The following is a 17,103-nucleotide window of genomic DNA, read 5'->3' on the forward strand; positions in this document are numbered from 1 at the left end:
GAAAATGGAAGAAGCTAAACATGACTGTCAATCTCCCTCGGACTGGGGCTCCATGCAAGATCTCACCTCGTGGGGTCTCAATGATCCTAAGAAAGGTGAGAAATCAGCCCAGAACTACACGGGGGGAGCTGGTCAATGACCTGAAAAGAGCTGGGACCACCGTTTCCAAGGTTACTGTTGGTAATACACTAAGACGTCATGGTTTGAAATCATGCATGGCACGGAAGGTTCCCCTGCTTAAACCAGCACATGTCAAGGCCCGTCTTAAGTTTGCCAATGACCATTTGGATAATCCAGAGGAGTCATGGGAGAAAGTCATGTGGTCAGATGAGACCAAAATAGAACTTTTTGGTCATAATTCCACTAAACGTGTTTGGAGGAAGAAGAATGATGAGTACCATCCCTACTGTGAAGCCTGGGGGTGGTAGCATCATGCTTTGGGGGTGTTTTTCTGCACATGGGACAGGGCGACTGCACTGTATTAAGGAGAGGATGACCGGGGCCATGTATTGCGAGATTTTGGGGAACAACCTCCTTCCCTCAGTTAGAGCATTGAAGATGGGTCAAAGCTGGGTCTTCCAACATGACAATGACCCGAAGCACACAGCCAGGATAACCAAGGAGTGGCTCTGTAAGAAGCGTATCAAGGTTCTGGCATGGCCTAGCCAGTCTCCAGACCTAAACCCAATAGAGAATCTTTGGAGGGAGCTCAAACTCCATGTTTCTCAGCGACAGCCCAGAAACCTGACTGATCTAGAGAAGATCTGTGTGGAGGAGTGGGCCAAAATCCCTCCTGCAGTGTGTGCAAACCTGGTGAAAAACTACAGGAAACGTTTGACCTCTGTAATTGCAAACAAAGGCTACTGTACCAAATATTAACATTGATTTTCTCAGGTGTTCAAATACTTATTTGCAGCTGTATCATACAAATAAATAGTTTAAAAATCATACATTGTGATTTCTAGATTTTTTTTTTTAGATTATGTCTCTCACAGTGGACATGCACCTACGATGACAATTTCAGACCCCTCCATGATTTCTAAGTGGGAGAACTTGCAAAATAGCAGGGTGTTCAAATACTTATTTTCCTCACTGTATATATATATTTTTGTTGTTGTTGTTGTTGTTTATTTTTTATTGCCGCAAACCCAAAGATTTTTCACCTTAAGTTGAGTCTTCCAAACATTTTATTTTATTTTTATTTTATTTTTTTTATTTATTATTGTTGTATTTTAGTTTATTTATTTTTTAGTTAAAAAAATTATAATTTCATTTCATTTTTTACTTTTATATTTATTTTTGTGCTATTTACAGATTCTACGGCTATCACAGAGACGTGAATTTTCAGTGCACCTATTTCAGTCATATTTGTTGGTTGTAGAAATATTTTATATGTGGTATTAAAAAATATATGCTTACAGCAGCTTCAAGATGGTGCCATTCTGTCGTGATGTTGCGTGTGTGTGGAGGTGTATTGTGATTTTTATTGAAGACATTTTGCCATTTTATTTCTAGCATAATAGTAGCGAGAATGCATGTAATAAGAATTGGGAAATGCTGCAAGTCAGCCCATATGTGCACTAATTAATAAACCACAGCTCCGTCCTGAACCGTTATTAAAGAATCTGGCTCAACTTGTGCATTCCCACAGGTGTGCAGTGCGGTACAAAACCAGGACTTCACTGTGATTGAGGACTACTGCACTGGTCTGAAAGCCCTGCTCTACCTGAAAAGCATCGAGGAGCTCAAGGACTGGGACGGCCAGTCTCCTCCTACGGCCCGCCATCAGAAGGGGAAGCCTGTGCCTACGCTGGAGGAACTCAAAGGAAGGGTAAAAGACTTCACAGCTGTATTAAAACACCCTTTTACTGATGATTACCCCTCCCCAACTTCCTCTCACACTGCTTTCATTATTACAGTTCTCTGACACGCCATTAAGGAGCTAAACGCAATTCCCATAATTCTACATCTTTAGGAACAAGTGCTCATTAATGCAGCATTAGTGTTACACTCTGGACTTGCATCCATCCATTTACTTGTTGTTAGTTCGTAAAATTCCATGTAATAACAGCGCTGTCCAATACACAGAGTGCAATCTCAAAGGTGAAAGAACATTATAGTGCAGCGCGTAGTCGTTATGGCCCTGTTTCACTGTTTCTTCTGCTAAAACGAAGCACTTGGAGCAAATTGAGCAGTTTTAACATGGGTAAGGTTAAAGTGGGCTCAAGGTCTTGCAGATGGATCGAATTTTCCCAAGTTTGAATGACCAAAGGAGCTTTGACTTCCAGGAGAAAATAATAATTGGTTTATTTTTATATCTCAACTTTTATTCCTCGCACACGGCATTTACATAGCAGCAACAAAATAATATAGAATCAGAAAATGAGATTTGACAAAGGCGGCTTTTCACGCTTTTAATGGTTTGTGCTTCACGTGTACGTTCAGCCCTCGGTAATCTCCCTCATTATTTGTGCACAAGGAATATTAGGCGGCATGTAAATGAGCAAAACTTCAGTAAACTCCTTTCAAAGCAGCGAATTAAAGGCCTTTATCAGATCACAGCCTTTCTGCTAATACACCAGCCGAGGGAAAAGCTTTGAAGCCTGCCTAGTGTTTTCTAACACGCTAGCTGCGACTTCTCAGCTTCTGACTGCAAGGCGGCTCAGCGCAATAGTTTAAATGCTAATGCCAAATGAGCGTCGGGGAATGAAGGAATAAAACGAAAGAGAAGCAGGCTGATAAGTGTAAGTCATTTCCATGTCGACAGGACATTAGTGCTGGAATTGTGGCAACAATGGGAAAGCAGAGGGAAGCTGTTGAGTGTCGTGTGGAAACATCACAGCGGTCCACGTGTCCCCAGGCAGAGCAGAAACGCATTCGAGGTCCCTGCTCAAAAGAAGGAAAAGTCGCTCACCGCACGGGTCACGGCGATGTATGCTTGACAGGTGGTCTTTTGTAAACCGAAAGAGAAGAAGAAAAATCAATGAACAGTAGACCGTGTGAGCATTGTACTTCACGTCCGCTATTGTACAGTTCTGGCAAGCTACTTCTCTGTCCGATGGATATATAAGAAAAATAGATTTGCATTGCTTGCAAGGGGAGATGTGATAAAGACCAATCACAATTCATTATGCATGCATTATGACATCATTGCTGGCAAGTACAAAAAGATTTGTTTCAACATTTGATCTTCAGTAAAATAGGGTGTTTTATCAGAAATGTTTCTGATTTACACCAACATTCAAAAGTTTGGGGTCGGTAGGATTTTTTTTATGATATGCATTAAATTGATAACAAATTACAGTAAACACATTTATACACTAACATTAATGCATTTAAACACATTTATACATTTATGTTATTCAATTAAATGCTGTTCTTTTGAACTTTCTATTCATCAAAGAATCCTGAAAAAATATCACCATTTCTATGGAAATATTAAGCAGCACAACAGTTTTCAACATTGATAATAAATGTTTCTTGTGCAGCAAATCTGCATATTAGGATGATTTCTGAGGGATCATGCGACACTGTAATAAATTACATTTTAAAATAAATTCAAATAGAAAACTGTTATTTTAAATTGTAATAAAATTCCACAATATTACTGTTTTTACTCAATTGTATTCAATTAATTTAAAATGTATTTTAATTCAAAAATTGAAGAAAAAATTATTCTGCACTGATAGATGTGATCATACTTGCTAGTTTACTTGAAATTTATTTTAAAGCATTAGAGGCATTATAAATTCCATCTATTGTTGATTCATTCAACCATTCAAACCTGTTCAAACTAAAGAGGAAAAGATCAGACAGAGGTTGACTATTCACATTTTCATTTTACCATCATTATATTTTTAATTTATTTTATTGCATCTTTTAACATACCTTTCCCTACTCTTTCCTACAGTGTTATATTCACTATCATATTTTCATGGAGAATCTATCTCCAATGCTACTGGTATTATCATCCCGATATTTGTTTTGCATTATTTTTATAGTTAATTGACCGCTAGCTAACATTTAGCAGGTCCAAGACTTTCCCCCAAAAAGTGAGAAACATCATTACCGTCACATGTAGTGTGTCTGGACCATTTCAGTCACTGTATTCAAGGTGTGTTCATATGCCAACATAACAATATAAACTAAGGTTTGAAAAACATACTCGGAAGCATCTGGTTTAAAACAAACAGGTATTTATTTGTGACACACACACACACACACACAGGCTCCATCTGTTCCTCTTTCTCCCCTAACCAGGGCGTTGTGTCGCCCCTGACAGTGTGAGGCAAGACAACCTTGCTGAAGGCTTCATTACCATTATAGTCCTGCCAGGCAACAGTGAGCTGCACAGGCAGCCAGAGCACTGTTTACAAGTGTTAATACCCCCACGGTCCAGCCTAGCTGAGAGAAAGCGGATCAGATGTCCAGCGGACACACAAACAGGCAACAGTTTCAGTGTTGCACTGCCTAAGCGCAGCGTTTTAGAAATGGCAGAGGAAACCCAACTGCTCATCCCCTGAGAGAACGATGCTCGCTGCCTCAGCGGGAAGAAAAAAACAAACTTGTCTTTTGCTGAACGCTCCCTTAGGCTCCGTTTTATAAACCACAGCGACTTCTGTGCTCTTGTCTTCTTTCCTTCGCATTGTGGAGTGATCAAGCTGCCTTTTTTATTCTTTGTGGCTAACAAATTTTCTCATACCCCTCGCTGTCCTCCATCACCCTTTCTTATCTCTTCTGTCTTCAGTTTAGCACTGTTTTTCTCTGTCTTTTTATTCCTTTGCTCTCTCTCTCTGTCTTTCAAGCTTTATTTAAACCTTGTCCGGTATGGTGCTTGTCTGCTCGCTGTTTTCAGTCTCATCGAGCTTGCCACAGGTGAGCTGTCAGTCAGAGGAGCTGATGTCTGACAGGTAATATCAGTCTGGAGACCTTCACTGGCTGACACAACTCCTTCTGGTATCCCAGCTTAAAGGGATAGTTCACCCAAAGATGAAAATTCTGTCATTAATTACTCACCCTCGTGTCGTTCCCAACCCGTAAGACTTTCGTTCATCTTCAGAACACAAATGAAGATCTTTTTGATGAAATCTGAGAGATTTCTGTCCCTCCATTGGCTGCCCTGCAACTGACACTTTGACGCTTCAAAAAGTTTATAAAGAGATCATACTAAATGAGGTTCAGGAATATTCTCTCAACCAGTGGCATGAGTTTAGGGTTGGACATGCTTGACCTAACCAATGACAAACAGAGTGTTTGGGAAATTAGTTTGAACACATTCCTTGTTTTTGCAATTCTGTCTGGTGATGTTAGTGGCACAGAAATCACACAACCCCCCCCCCCCACACACACTTATTTTAGGTGACATATGGGGTCATTTGTGCGTAGAGATATGAACGGGCCTGTGGAGAACAGTTTAGAGCACTGCTTTAGTGCACATTAGATATGAAGGTTTGCCTGGCCAGAGTGAAGATGTACTGTTATTGCCAAGCGATTGTCCGACTGCTCAGTGGGGTCTTTCATTAGCCCTCTCTCAGATCTGACCCACGAGACAATAGCCAATCGCAATGCATAACACGCTGCTAGCGTCGTTCCGGGAAGCCTTAGTGTCGTAAAAGTGTGATGGGCTAAAAGGCAGGGTTTGACACAAAATTACGATTGAATAAATGTATGGCCAAGGAAAAAAAACACACAATAGAAGTCAATGGCTACCGTCAGCTGTCTGGTTACCAGCATTCTTCAGAATATCTTCTTTTGTGTTCAACTGAAGAAAGAAACTCATACAGGTTTGGAACAAAATTTAATTGTAAAGTAATTTTCATTTTTGGGTAAACTGTCCCTTTAAATTATTGCGTTATGAGTTATGATTTAAAATAAAATAATAGTTAATATTACTTGTTCTTGTTAAATGTGAAGTGTTTAAAGCATGTTTCACCAAATTTAAAGGGGTACTTCACTGCTGGCAAAATAGGCTTTTTTTGGAAAACATTTTTGGAATTGGTGCAACCTGACTATAGAAAAGAAAGAAAAAAAGGCTGTTGTCTTCCGTTAAATATGTAGGAAAACTTCAACACCCATAATGCACTGGGTTTCCATCCATACGTTTTGTCATCCAGTGACGTTTTGCTGACGAATAAACGTGATTATTTTTTTTTCTGTACAGGTAACCAAGAGAATGAGTAAACATTGTTTATTTACATATACTACTGACATTGTAACAATACAAAGCGGATTGAAAATCGGTGAAGTCACACTTTAATTATAAAAATAATAAGCTTTTCAAACAGGTTTCCAGAACACACCCTCGTCATCCATTGGTTGGTCAAAAAGACTTCCCGTCCTAAACTCGTGTCATTGGTTGTGGCAATGTTGCTGTTGTTGAATTTTAACCATTGCTATTTTAGTATTACTTATATACTATTTTATAGTATATTTATATACTGTTAATGTTATAACGCTATTGCCATTTGTATTAGTTTTTGTTTTACTCTATGGAGTAAATTAAATATTTCTGGATATATTCTATAACATTCTATAATTATTTTTTTATTTCAGTTCTGTTTTTAATAATTTTACTACAATTCATTCATTTTATTTTATTTCAGCTTTATTTCAATTACCAAAAATAAATTGTATTTTTAGTTAACAATAACAACACTGATTTTAACATAAAAAAATCACACAATTCACCTTTAAATTGTAGTTATTTATAACGTTGGTGACGTAAGACATGACAGTAGTTGTTTCAGTGATTGTCTCCTCTTTGTAATATTGTGTCCTGTGTAAACAATAAGTTGAATCAAGCAGCCCGTCTGTAACATAAATGAATCTTTGCGCGGCTGATGTGTGCTATGTGTTGTTTACAAATTTGAGAGGGCTGTACAAGTGAGAAAATGTGTGTGTACTATAAAAAAAACCCACATCCAATTAGGAGAGTCTGTGTGATAGCTGAAGACACAGGACCAGCACGTAGGGTGGTGGACGCCACCCGGTACTTTTCATTAAACCAGACACAGCTCGATGACTTTTCAGTAGCGGGCCACTAAATTATTACAAAACAAATAAGCGAGGATGATGCACAGCATGCTGGGAGTTTGGAGACGAAAGCTTCCCCTTAATGAGCTTGAGAGAATGTCTTCCTCCCTTGGAGTCGCACCTAGGGCCGGGCTCTTAACTTTACGCTGTCTCCCAGGGCCTCGCTCTCTCACTGCGGTTTATGCTGGTTCACCCGAAAGCCTCTCGCAGTGTCATGGAGAAGTAGGAACGAGATGACGGGAAAACATTGTGGTTGTAAAAAGTCGTTGTGCTGTCCTGGGTTCAAATTAATGAGGTTTGAACGCTCTTAGATAAATTTAGGTTTTCATATTTAATTATAGCCTGCTGCAGTGGTTGAGTGTGGATAAATCACATGATTATTATGCTTCAGGGTTGTTTATAGCATTCTTTATGACTTTTATTTTTGACTCATGAGTTGATATCTTTTCTTAATGGCACAATGAGCAGTTGAAAGAGCAGACTTAATAGTTGGATCGCATGGAAGCGCTCGGCTGAGAAACGACGCCTGGCTTTGCTTTGAACCCGCGTCACTCTTTCATGTAGGTACCCTTGTCATTGCCCGTCTTTGAGTTTTTCACCTTCAGACTTGTTGCTTGGCACCCGCTCGCTGTACCTGAAGAAATCAGAAGAGCGAAAGATTAACATCTTTTGATCACTGACATCGACTCCGACATTAAATGAAGGTTTTATTGTGTATATGTGACGAAAAACGGTATTCAAATGCACAGCCTAACTCGCTCGCCAAGAAATGTCATCTGTTGGCTTCGCATGAACTCTAATGTGGAATATCTTCAGATCTGATTGTAGTTTGATCTGTAATGCGATTATGTGATGCATGTTTCGCAGGTTCGGCTTCAAGCGCTACAGGGATAGTTCATGTAAAACTGAACATTCTGTCATCATTTATTCATCCTCATGTCATATGACTTACTTCTACAGAAAGAAAAAGAAGATACTGTTTCAACTGTGTCTGTCCGTACAGTGAAAGTCAACAATGGAAAAATACTCTAGACAGACATTTTTAAACATATATTATTTCAAGTTTCTCATAGAAAAAAGTCATAGATGTTTGGAATGACATTGATTTTTTTGGGGGGGTGAACTGTTCTTTTAAGGTCCCTTGATGTTTAGATATTTTTCTTCAGTAAGTATCCATTAAATTGACAGTAAAGACATTTATAATGTTACAAAATATTTCTAATTCAAATAAATGCTGTTCTTTTATACTTTCTATTCAAAAAATCCTGAAAAAAAAACTGTTTTAAGGTTTGTTTTTGACATTTAAATAATAAGAAATGCTTTCTGAAGGATCATGTGACTCTGAAGACTGCAGTAATGATGCTGAAAATTCAGCTTTGCATCACAGGAATAAATTACAATTTAAAATATATTAAAATAGAAAACAGTTATTTTAAACTGTAATAATATTACTGTTTTTTGATCAAATAAATGCAGCCATGGTGAGCAAAAGAGACTTCTTTTAAAAACAGAAGATTCATACTTCATAAAAATTATGCTTTTCAAATGGAACATTTAAGCATTTATTTTACAGCATTTAATATTCCAGTATTTAATCTAAAGATTTCTCCATATGCATCCATAAAGGTCCAGACAAAGCCCTGAATATCCACTGACATAGAGCCGCCAAATGTGTAGGAATCCTATGGGTAGAGCTGGGAGACCAGCAAAAACCCATCCACCATGTTTCAGAAAGCTGCTAAGACCTGTTTTTTTAAGCATGTTGAGAATTGGCTTTGAGAATTGAATAAGTGAAGCCATCCAGGTTCTAAATGAGAAGCTCACTGAGAGAGTGTGAAGTGGCCAAGATCATGTTTCCTGTCGTCACACTCCTCCTGAATCCATCAACGGGAGAATCTTCCACACACAATTCCGAGCGAGCCGGCAATCCCTGTTCGTCGCCACAGTAATGTCTTAAGCCTGAATGGCAAATGAATATTTTTGCAAATATATTGCATGATTTTACAGTACAGGGCCTTCAAAAGATACAAAAGTGGTAAACCAAGGACAATAATCTCTCAGAAATCATTCTGCGTGACCTACATCAGTTTTCATTTTACTTTTTATGCACAAGCGATTTTGACAACGTGCGCATCTGCTTCGGGGACCGCGAATGTAATATCGATCGTGTGTGTGCTTGCCAATAAGTTTTCTTTCTTTTAGCATTAAAACACTGCCTCGTGCAAAACGCCACAAACCTGAAGTCTCACCTCTGCGTGGAATGAAAGCGGTTTAGCCCGGAGCAGATTAGACTCTAAACCGTTGTATGTTGACAAAAGGGATCTCATTAATTTTCAAAGATGAAAAAGAGTAGCCACTCCTCGAAAGGGAGCAGTGTGTGTCTTTAATGCCTTTGTTTTCCTCTCCTGTGAGCGTGTGTACTTCTCTGATGGTCTAATGAGGGATGTAGCGCTGATGCTTTGGCACACATGGCATCTGAAGCCCGGTGAATCGGTAATCACTAGTAAGCATAAATATCGGTCTTCTTGGTGAGAGCATCTTAAAGGAGAACACATGGCACTGCATGAAAGGAAGAGCGTGCTTCAGAATTCAACGTAATTGAGTTTGACAGGAAATATAATTGGTTACCTCAAAGAAAACTCAACTAAATCACCAAATGATATCAGGCATCTGTTTTTGGAGAGCATATAATATAACAAATGTCCAGAGAAGAATGTATCCCACGAGTTATTCCTTTAGTGAATTGGATGGTAGAACCCAATAAATAATACTAAATTAATACTGGTTCTTGGGGTAAATTATTTTACTATTAGGCCTATAGTATTTAGAAGGGATGCCCAGATGTAAAACCAATTATTTTCACTATTGGCCATTGGCCGATTGTTTAAAAACAGCTGATGATCAGGGCCGATTATATCCTGTCAATCAAAAGGAAGCGGAAAGCTACCTTAAAGGGTCATGAAACCCCCCTCTTTCTGGACACGATGAAGATTTTAAACCCGGAAGACGAAAATAGCGTGAAAAACCTAAAATTTAACCATTTTCCCCCTACTATTAAATCTAACAGATGCTAACATTGTCTTCAATGGTGTTCAACACACATACCTCTGTTAAAATCTCAGAAAATTTGGTTTAGGGTTTCATGACCCTTTAAGTGCAACTGAGTTGTATATATACTTTTCAGTTTTTATTTGAGTGTAAATATAAGCCTATATCTAAAAATTAATAGCAGTTGAATGTAATAATTTGGGCTCTGTTGTTAATTTCAACCTTATATTATAGTAATGTAACAAATTAAAGGGTCCCCTGTATGGTTTACAGATTTATTTGGAGAGATTTTTATTCCTTAAGAAAATCAAACTATCGGTATCGGCAGATACCATTCTGAATAATCGGTATTGGTAAAAAAAACATAAAATTGTATTGGTATTAGTTCTTATTAATATTTTGAATTAGCTTTTATTTTTATATTTTCAGTTGTAATTTTTTCATTATTTTTTTTATATATTTCTATTAATTTTAGTACTTCAACTTATTTTTAATTTTATTATTTATCTAATATTTATGTTTTATTTATTCCAGCTTTATTTCAATTGTAGTTTTAGTTAACAATGACAAAAATGGCTGACATGTTACAATTCGGCTACAATTCAGTGGGTTTGTTTCTTGTTCCCCATAGAGTCTGCCCAGTTTTGGCCTGTATCTGAACGAAAAGAAAGAGGCGATTGCAAACCACAAAAAGAAACTGAAAGACTGCAGTGACGACACCATTTCCACTGAAGGAACAAGAGTTTACACTCCCAAGGGTCCTGTGCCAAGAGTTAAAGTGGGTTTGCTTAAATTATACAATGCTTGTGTACAGTTGTAGCTCAGAGATGTTTTCCAACCTCAAGACCTTTGACCTTTGTTTTTGTGCTCAGGATGTGATAGCCAAAGCTCTAAAACACATCGGTGCTTATCAAGAGCTAAACATTCAGGAGCAAGTGCAAGCTCTGATCGATCCGGAGATGTGCATTAACTGCGGGAAGTGTTACATGACCTGTAACGATGCTGGATACCAGGTGCGCACCTCTCTCTATCCTCCCACCCATACAGAAACACACCAACACACCGCCTGTTTGTTCCCACACAAAGCGATAGCTCCAAGCCTCTGGCTGTTAAATTACAGCTCCTGGCCCTTCCAGGGCTCCAAGTCTTCAGCTAGTAGGTTTATAAACTGAAAAAGAACCATGGCTTGCTCTCAGCAACTAGCAGTTTTTCATCTCAAGCTAACAGAATGAGGTTTATGTTTGCAAAAACAATGACAATATGCCATAGAATGGGCAAAAATGTGGCCTAGCAGTTAGCGTACATGCTTAACGTTTTGTAAGATTTCAAATAATATAGAGCGTAAAGTGACTGCGATCACGTAGCCTGACAAGCCAGACCCACATAAAGATGTTGGTTCTGGGAACACACCATTGGCAGGGCTCAATCCGAGGGGTGGGATGAACGGTTGTCTTTCAAATTCCCTCTGCACGCAATAGGATAGCGCTACAACCAACCAGAGCGTTTTCCCACCAGCGGAGCTAGTTGATAGATTAAACTTTTGCCGTATCCGTTTGGCAAAACTCGAACACATCTTCCTTTTTTTAAGAATGACTTCAGTGCCGTTCTTTGTTCTTTTTTCAAAGAAAAGCTTAACTCCAAGTCTTAGAGTCGCGGCCAAAGCCGTTTCGAAAGACCGCTGTTCGCCAGCAGCAGCAGTTCTTCTTTGTTTTCAAGTAGCAGGGAATTCACGCAGAACCGTCGCAACTCTGCCATCATTATGTTAAGCCCGCCCACCGACTCTATACACGATGTGATTGGCCTGACTAGAGTTCGTTTTTTCCAGCTCGCAAGCCAACGGAGAGTTGCTAGACGACACTGGCTGCAAAATAAAATTTGCTGCCGCTAGGGATTTCTAGGCTAGCGATTACGCCCACTGAGTGGCAAAAAGACTGAGCGGCAGGATTGGTTTTCAGCGTGAATGCCGCAAAAAACACACAAAACACATCTAAAATGGGAAAGAGCTTTGAGATTGACTGTACAAATAGATTTGACAAGAAATCTGAGGTATAATTTCACAGATTGCCGAAAGCTACATTTGCAGTTATCATTTTGTGTCAATATGCAGAATTTTGGGCTAAAACCATCGTATATTCTGCTTAATTGGATGTTTTTAAACAAACACTGACAAAAAAACTATACAAGTTTTAGGGCTGGACGATATGATGATATATATAACATTGGTATGAATGATCACCCAGATTTAGACCTACCTATATACCTATATATACTGTATTTATATAAAGCGTTCACAGGCAAATTTGCTTTATTTATTTCCCTGGCGTCGAAATCAGGCACATATTAAGTCAGGAAAAACGATTCCTGGCTGCATGTCAATATCCATGGATCACTGGATCTTTGGTAAGTTATAAGGAGCTCTATATCGAGTCCAACCTTTAGTTTAAACTGATAATCGTTTGTTTTACTGCATGGCGTTTTCGCGGTTTACCCTGTTAAATCCAGTCATGCAGCAGCTCTTTTGCCACTCAGTCCGGCTGAGGGAACGTGTTCCAGCGGGAAAGTGACGTCAATGCATACCCTCTATACTGAAGTCAATACTAAGACCAATATAAACTATAAATACCAAACTAAAATAATTTGTTACATTTATATAGGACTTTTTATTTGCACTCAAAGCGCTTTACATATAGAAGGGAGGAATTTCCTCAACCACCACCAATGTTCAGCATCCACCTGGATGAAGCGACGGCAGCCATATTGCACCAGAACGCCCACCACACACCAGCTTATTGGTGGAGAGGAGACAGAGTGATGAAGACCATCAGTATTTATATGGAGACGATTAGGAGGCCATGATTATGGACAGAGGCCAATGGGCAAATTTAGCCAGGATGCCAGGATACACCCCTACTTTTTTTCAAAGGACATCCTGGGATTTTTAATGACCACAGAGAGTCAGGACCTCGGTTTAACATCTCATCTGAAGGACGGTGCTTTTTTTGACAGTATAGTGTCCCCGTCACTATACTGGTGCGTTAGGACCCATACAGACCACAGGGTGAGCGCCCCCTGCTGGCCTCACTGACACCTCTTCCAGCAGCTACCTGGTTTTCCCAGGAGGTCTCCCATCCAGATACTGACCAGTCTCAACCCTGCTTAGCTTCAGTGGGCAACCAGTCTTGGGCTACAGGGTGATAGCTGCTGGTAAAACCAATATACCAATATTTATGTCATACCTAGTGTCTAGTCTGACATAAAAAGATGCATAAAAAGTGTCAAAAAAGTCATAAAAATAAACAAAAAACCAAATGCTGCTATGGCGCCTCTTACTGGCAGGCTAAAGATGGCTTATTAGCGCACGTGATTTTCCCTTTAGAGACTCTAATGAATATTAGCGCTGAAAATGGTGATGTCCCCTTGTGCTTCAGCCTGTAGAAGTACGGCAAGTGGGATGGCTCTGACAGTTTTATTAAAGTATTCATCTCACCCTCTCCTGTTAAATAAATGTCCCTTGCAATTTATCATAAGGGTATTGATGAAGTAGAGTGCAGGTTTTATCAAAGCAGTAATTGTTCACAGTGACGCTCATTGTCTGTGAGTGGATCTCTAAGAGGAATTACACATTATTAATGCTTTCTAATATAGAGGAGCATTCGTCAACATAATGTGTCACGATCAAATAGGTGGCCCATCAAGCAATACAAAACAGCAGTCTGACGCGCCGGCGGCAATCCGGTTATGTTTGAAAAGGTGCCCATACTCGATTTCACCTGCCAAAATAATGTCTAATCTTCCTGTCGTACAAACACAGTATTTTACTGATTGTTTTAACAGTCTAGTATAATGTTTAGATTGATGGCCATTCCTTCCTCTGCTCCGTAGTGTATTCACATTTCACTGCAATATCAAACAAAAAATTATAAAAAAGTTGCATGTTACATAAAGGAAATTATATTTTAAGCCCATTTAAGATTTTTTGCATTGTGGAAATATTTCACTTTTGCAAACTACACGAATTTCCCTTCCAAATTCTCATTACTGTAATGCATTGGTAATGCATTAATTAGCATTACTAAGTTTTTTTTTTAAGTAAAAGATAATTCGCTTTACATTTTAATTACTTTAATACAGTTTTGTGTACTGTATTTCAGTGAAAATAATTACATTAAAATAATTATATTTTTAAACCAGCTTAAAAAATGAAAAGGCAGATACTATAAATATTATTATTATTATTATGTATAAATACTTCTGAATTTCAGAATTTTGTCAATTATATATATTATATTATATTATATTATAATATTGTTTTTGTAATTACAGTAGAAATAATTTTAAAATAATTACATTTATTATTGTTGTTGCTGTTGTTGTTATTATTGTTAGTGTTGTTATTATTATTATTATTATTATTATTATTATTATTAATCATCCTTCTTTTTAAACTAGCTGAAACATTTTTTTAATGCAGATATTCCAAATATTATCACAATGTATAAATACTTTACAATTGATATATAATATAATATAATAATGCATAATTAATTATATTATATTATATTTCAATGTGCATAAATTTAATACATTAAAAGGCAGATTCTAAAAAATACTGCCATTATGTATAAATACAGTTTGAATATTATTTCATTGTTTTTTTGTTGTTTTTTTCAATACTGTAATGAGAATTTAACCCTAAAACCCTGAAATGCCAAATATTTTTTTCTTATTTTGATTTTGGGAAATGTGTGAAATATGACCCACATGACATGTTCTTGACAGCTCTCACACATCTGTGTCGTTCAGTGTACGGACAGCACACAGTCTTTGTTGCATTTGTACTGTGTGACGTCCAGCCGTAGCAGGTTGTCGCCCCTGGTAAGGATATAATGATTCTAATGTCTCTGTGTCTGGCAGGCCATTGTGTTTGACCCCGAGACTCATCTCCCCTCGATTCAGGACAGCTGCACCGGCTGTACTCTCTGCCTCAGCGTCTGCCCCATCATCCATTGCATCAAGATGGTTGCCAGGACAACGGCTTACGTGCCAAAGCGAGGCCTCCCTCAAGTCGTGGAGCCCGTGTGCTGAGAGAAATCCGGGACAAAAAAAAAAAAAAAAGATAAAAATGTCTACATCACAGCATCGAATTTACTTTGTAATTGCAGTGTGAAGAATTAACTTTGTTGTCTGGGGGGGGACGGGGGGCGCAAATAATTAGATTTAAAAAATAATAATAATTGCCTTATTTCCAGGAGCCAATTATCTGGAAATAATCTTAGAGGGTGTAAAGCGTGGTGTTATTCTGAAACAATAGCAAGGCAATTTGTCGAGGTGAAGTTCCTGTCTCTCTTTCTCCGAGGGCTGATGGGAATGAATCTGAGCAGAGGGAATAATGGCTGTTTATGCAGATGTGGGAAGAACGCTGTATCCTTTAACAAGAGCCACAATGATGGATCGTCCACTACATCCACAACAGAATGCAATCACATATACAAGAGGTGGTGATGGGGAATGAGGAGATGAATAGATTTTAATTGAATGGTGGATGGTTTGGCACGGAATCACACTCAGCGTTGTTTTCCAAAACATATGATGATTAGAAAAGGTTTGTTTTTATGTTATATAATATGCTATACTGTATTCAAAAAGCCAGCATACCTCTAAAACTAAACCCGAAGTATTAGTTACCCACTTTTATTTCTAATTGGCATTAATGTCCTTTTAACCCTTAATAACAAATGTGGTTGAGTTTGATTGCATTAGCCATCTGGACAGGGTCATTTAGAGGGACGGTCTACCCTAGAAATATACTGAACATTTAAGTAAAGGTCATCTATGACTATTTCCAGACATTAGAGATGAAGACTAGCTGTTACTCATCTTGAACCCAAAAGGTCAAGTCTGACTCCCGCTATCTCAACAAATACAGGGCCCATCCGCACCTCGCTCGCTCTCTACAGACCATCTAACACACTGATGACCGGTCAGGATAGCAGTGCACTGGGTCAATACTGGCTCATATTTCAGCTCAAAATCAAAAGAAAACAGAGAAAATTTTAGCCCTTTACATTATAACATTATTTTAATGACAGTTAAGCCTAAAATTCTCAATACGATAATGTGAAAAAAATCAATTACTATAAAACAGTTACTCAGTAATACAATCCTCAATACATTTTTTGTTTACTTAAAGCAGCAGTAATTAAATGTAATACAAATACTACCATTATTTACAAATTAATGAGAATTATGGGGAAAATATGCTTACATATCTCAGGTCATACTTTACACCAATAAATAAATAAATATTTGATATATATAGTCAGTATACATATATATATATATATATATATATATATATATATATATATATATATATATATATATATATATATATATATATATATATATATATATATTTATTGGAATAAATTGTGACCCTACATATTAGAAAATAACATTCAGATTCTTATGTTGATTTTTTTAATAATGTTTCATACCACTGATCTAATTTTTTTGCCTAATAATTTATACTTACCTGTAAGCCTACTTATAGTAACATGTACTTATCTGTAACTGCACACTTGTGAACTTGCATATTAATAAAAAGTCTTGTTGTCAATCTTATTTGACTAGCACTGTTGTAAGTAATTCCCTTGTGTACTGTATTAATACAGTAATACCGGTTGGGGTTAATGAGGGCAATCTGCTGATCGGCAACACGCGAAAAACATTTGAAGGAGACTGGAATAATTGAGGTCTCATGCGTTCACCTACGAGGGTGATAGTTCATATTTGTTATGTAGATGTCACGTAGTCTGTGTTGTTTACAGACGGATGGAAGCCAAACGCTGCCGGCTGGTTTGATTAGTCGCCGGGCAGATCAGAGTCTGCCAATAAATCGGGCTCCACTCCGAATGCGGGCCCCGTGTCTCGGCTTCAGGGGTTACAGGTTAGTGTAAATGTTTACTTCCTCATTGGCTGGCTGGTGAGATAATTAGAATGACATTTTGCATGGTCGCAGTG

At 38.0% G+C, this 17,103-nt stretch overlaps 1 protein-coding gene across 2 annotated transcripts in view; it reads left to right on the forward strand.

The window, feature by feature from the left end:
- The window catches only part of dpyda (dihydropyrimidine dehydrogenase a), a 174,958-nt gene extending 158,766 nt beyond the window's left edge, over positions 1-16,192 (forward strand). The window contains exons 20-23 of one of the 2 annotated variants that reach the window (XM_084103109.1): positions 1,652-1,831; positions 10,712-10,858; positions 10,953-11,093; positions 14,995-16,192. In XM_084103109.1, coding sequence (XP_083959235.1) covers positions 1,652-1,831; positions 10,712-10,858; positions 10,953-11,093; positions 14,995-15,165 — 639 coding nt within the window. In that variant the 3' untranslated portion in view covers positions 15,166-16,192. Of the gene's footprint in view, positions 1-1,651; positions 1,832-10,711; positions 10,859-10,952; positions 11,094-14,994 lie in introns of those variants that run through there. The other variant, XR_014604526.1, reaches the window with a different exon arrangement.
- The last annotated feature ends 911 nt before the right edge of the window (positions 16,193-17,103 follow it).

The sequence above is a fragment of the Abramis brama genome (assembly GCF_963993115.1).
Source record: "Abramis brama genome assembly, chromosome: 24".
Taxonomy (NCBI): domain Eukaryota; kingdom Metazoa; phylum Chordata; class Actinopteri; order Cypriniformes; family Leuciscidae; genus Abramis; species Abramis brama.